The 3,545-nt window shown below is 44.4% G+C and overlaps 2 protein-coding genes across 3 annotated transcripts in view; one reads left to right on the top strand and one right to left on the bottom strand.

Annotated features, from left to right (window-relative positions):
• Positions 1 to 3,545, bottom strand: part of PDE6H (phosphodiesterase 6H) — a 50,046-nt gene that overhangs the window by 38,544 nt on the left and 7,957 nt on the right. The gene's annotated exons all lie outside the window — the stretch shown is intronic.
• ARHGDIB (Rho GDP dissociation inhibitor beta) overlaps positions 1 to 3,545 on the top strand; it is an 11,535-nt gene that overhangs the window by 6,622 nt on the left and 1,368 nt on the right. Inside the window, exons 4-5 of the mRNA XM_006024195.3 lie at positions 1,283 to 1,359; positions 2,817 to 2,880. Of these exons, the coding sequence (XP_006024257.1) occupies positions 1,283 to 1,359; positions 2,817 to 2,880 (141 nt within the window). The remainder of the gene's footprint in view (positions 1 to 1,282; positions 1,360 to 2,816; positions 2,881 to 3,545) is intronic.

Below are 3,545 nucleotides of genomic sequence, written 5' to 3'. Positions count from 1 at the left end.
CGAGTCTTAGTGCCCATCTACACAGTCAAAGGACTGTGGTTGGGAGCAAGGCAGTGAAACACGGCATGCCTGTTCTATGCACATCATGCCTCAAAATGCATGGAACATAGCCTCCTTAGTGTGATACTGTGCATTTGCCGATAAACTCTCTCTCAGGCATGCTTACTGGTGAACACCCAGTGCCTTATCCTCGCCCCCCCATTATTTCCTCCTGCAGTGTAGCGCACAAAAAAAAGGCAGGCCGTTCTTCGCTGTGTGCTCCTTGTTGTGGCACAGAGGTGAGGTAGACATGCCCTGGGAGTCCGGTAAGTAACAGGAAAGGGTTAGCTCTGCTTCCCATCTGAGTCGCCCCCATTGGCTTAGGGTGTGAGTGTACTAAATGTAACAGGCTCTTTTGAAACTATAGAATCAAGCAATACTCTAGTTCTGGCTTCCTGGGGCAGGATGAGAGAGTCAAGCTTCACCTTATATGGGCTTTTCATTAGGAGGAAGGCAGGCCTAGTGCAACATAGATGCTTCCTGTTTAACTAAAATATGCAGTGCTCACTCAGCCCTACAAAGCTGTTTATGCTCACACATATTGCAGTGTCCTCCAAAACTTGCCCTGTCTTCATCCCTTACTGGAAGCTGGGGCCTTGTATGTTTGAAAGAGCTACCATCTAATGTAGATGCTGCATCTGAGTACCTGATGAACTCTAAATTTATCACAGTAAGCACATGTGTACACTACGTATATCCACAAGCATGCAGATGAACAGGTATTTGTATGTGTGCATGCGCGCGCACGCGCACACACACACACACACACACACACTCCAGAAAGCATGCACACAGTACTGATCTGTGCATATATACGTGTGCATACATTTTGTTAGTATGCTTCTGTAAAAATGATGGAAGGTATGACTATGCAAGCACAAATCATGACAAAAATATTTTTTGTAATAAAATTAAAATCCATTATAATAGGTGTTTGACTTTTAGTGTATGATTTGGTTTTTTTCTGGTTCTAAGATGGCAACCCCCCTCCCAAAAGGAGTATTTCCAGGAAACAAGGGGAGGGACTGCTGGTGGCAAAGGTCAGGAGTTACGGGTGGGACTTCAGGTCCCAAGAGGGTGACCAGGGGGTGGGGCAACTGTCAAGGGGTGGAGTTACCCATGCAGCCCTCGACAGTTCACCAAAACTCGTTAAGTGGCCCTCCACCTAAAATAATTGTCCACCCCTGATCTAGACTCTTCTCTCCATGGTATGTCTTGATACTTCTTTTTCTTTTTTTTACAGGGGACCTTGTGGCACTCAAGAAAGAGAACTTTGTATTAAAGGAAGGAGTTGAATACAGAGTTAAGATCCACTTCAAAGTAAGTTTGTTTTCCCTCACAGATTGTTGATTTCCCTTGCTTCAGTAAGAAAGTATGTTCAGGAGTGGAGCGGCTGGACATGCCATCGGTGCTGGGTACAGTCACGAGCAGCCTGTCAGATAACTAAAGCTGAACAAAATGTCTTCAGTGAGCCTCTGACCCATGTTAAACATGCCTCATGTTGGGTATCATTATAACTTGGACCTGGTGCACCAAAGAGTTTTCCTGCATTGTCTTACATCCTCCAAAATAAGCTGTTTTGCCAAAAAAAAAGAAAAACAACCCATGAAAAACAAAGCAAAAATTGAAAATGGGCCCTGTTCAAAGGAAAAGGTGTCATTTGGTGCTGAAATGGTCATATTGACTGGCTTTTATGTAAAACATAGCTGATTTTGGCAGAAAATCACTATCTGAGGGATGTTAAATCACCTGGAATGGAACACTGAAAACCCTAATGGGAAGGCACGTGGAAGAGTTTTCCACTAGTTCACACAACTCTACTGACCCAGTCCTAGACATAGCTATGTTCCAGAGTCACATCTAGGCCTTTTTTATACTAAGAAACATGCCCTTCAATCCTTTTATACAGGAATGGCAGTTATCTTAATTCCTTTGTTCCCATTGCTGGTAAAGATCTGCATCACTTTAGGAGCAGCATGCTCACTCCTCGGGGTGTGGCAGGAGCCCTCTATGTGCTTTTCAGTTTTTAGTAACATTTCAGTAAGAAAGTGTGTTAAGGAGTGGAGAAGAAGGTAATGCCATCAAGCTGTGACACTACATGGGAATACTGAGGAAAAATTACTAGGACACTGTCTACGGCAGCTGACTACATACCTAAACCATCTATCTACCACCCTCTGCAGATGAGGTTGTCATCCCTATAGAGACTGTAGAAAAGGAATGAGCTCAGCTGGTCTGGCCTTCACATTCCCTGTCTCTTTGTGCTGAATGGATGACTCTACCCAGCTGCCTAGGAATGATTTTACTCTGCTAACATAGGAATTTTCAACTGTGTGCCTTAGGCATAGGACATAGGATGACTCCACCCAGGATGACTCTGCCCATATAACGTAGGATGACTACTCATCTAGCATAGGAATTTTCAACTGTGAGACTTAGGCTTCTCTTTCATTCAGCCATTCCCTCTTTAGTCCATCCTGAGAGACTCATTAACACACCTCAGCATATGGGGAGCTTGGAGGAGGAGAAAAGAAACCCAAAATACAAATCACATTAGACAGTCATAAATATCTAGGTTGTGAGGGACTCCATTTGTCTGCCCCTGAGAAATGTCATGCCTATGTCTGCTCCATGCTATACCTGAAGGCCTGTCACACCATGTCCATCAAAGTGGGAACAGGGACAGGAGCAGTCTGTGTATGATTGAAGGGTGGAAAGCAGTGAGAGTGAACCAGATCCGCCTCTTTTGACTCATTCCTGATGCTTTTCTCTTGCAGGTGAATAGGGACATTGTGTCTGGATTGAAATATGTACAGCACACCTACCGAACAGGCGTGAAAGGTGAGCGAGAGAGAGGATACCCTTCCCTCCCACACATACCATTTACCCACACCAGCTCCCATTCCTGCCCATGTCTTCTCCCATCTTATATAGTGATACCCCAACTGAAAGCGCCCCTTTCAGAGGTTCTCAGCCTACACTGAGTCTTTCACATACTGGTTTAGTCTGCTATGTAGGGCGCAGTATAGTCTAGATCTAAATCTAGTGATTTTCAATCAGTGTACCACAGCACCCCGAGGTGCCGTGGGTGCTTTTCAAGGGTGCCACAGGGTGCTATGCAAACAGCTGCATGATTCATAAAGTAAACCCAGAGATTTTAAATAGGAATCCACAGTATTGAAAACATTCTGACCTGCCATGGTCTTTCTGAGTTCTTTGCAACAGAAGAATTGCTCTATTATTTTTCTGTAGTCAAAGAGAATTGGCATTTTCCATGGGGTGCCTTGAGTCTAACAAGAGGTTAGGTTGAGAACCACTGGTGTAGATATACTTATAAGAAGGGCAAATTAGCCTGCATGTGCATCCATGCTTCTGTGGCTAGATTATTTCTGCCAGCTGATTTACAGCTAGCTGGGATATCTATGCCCTGTGATGCTTACACATACCCATAGACTTTCTTTTAGACAGCACTCACCATGGAGATTTCCACTGTATGCTGAGTTCTC

This window comes from Alligator sinensis, unplaced genomic scaffold (assembly GCF_000455745.1).
Source record: "Alligator sinensis unplaced genomic scaffold, ASM45574v1 scaffold166_1, whole genome shotgun sequence".
Taxonomy (NCBI): Eukaryota; Metazoa; Chordata; order Crocodylia; family Alligatoridae; genus Alligator; species Alligator sinensis.
Note: the sequence above shows the minus strand (reverse complement) of the source record. Positions and strands in the feature narration are given on the sequence as shown.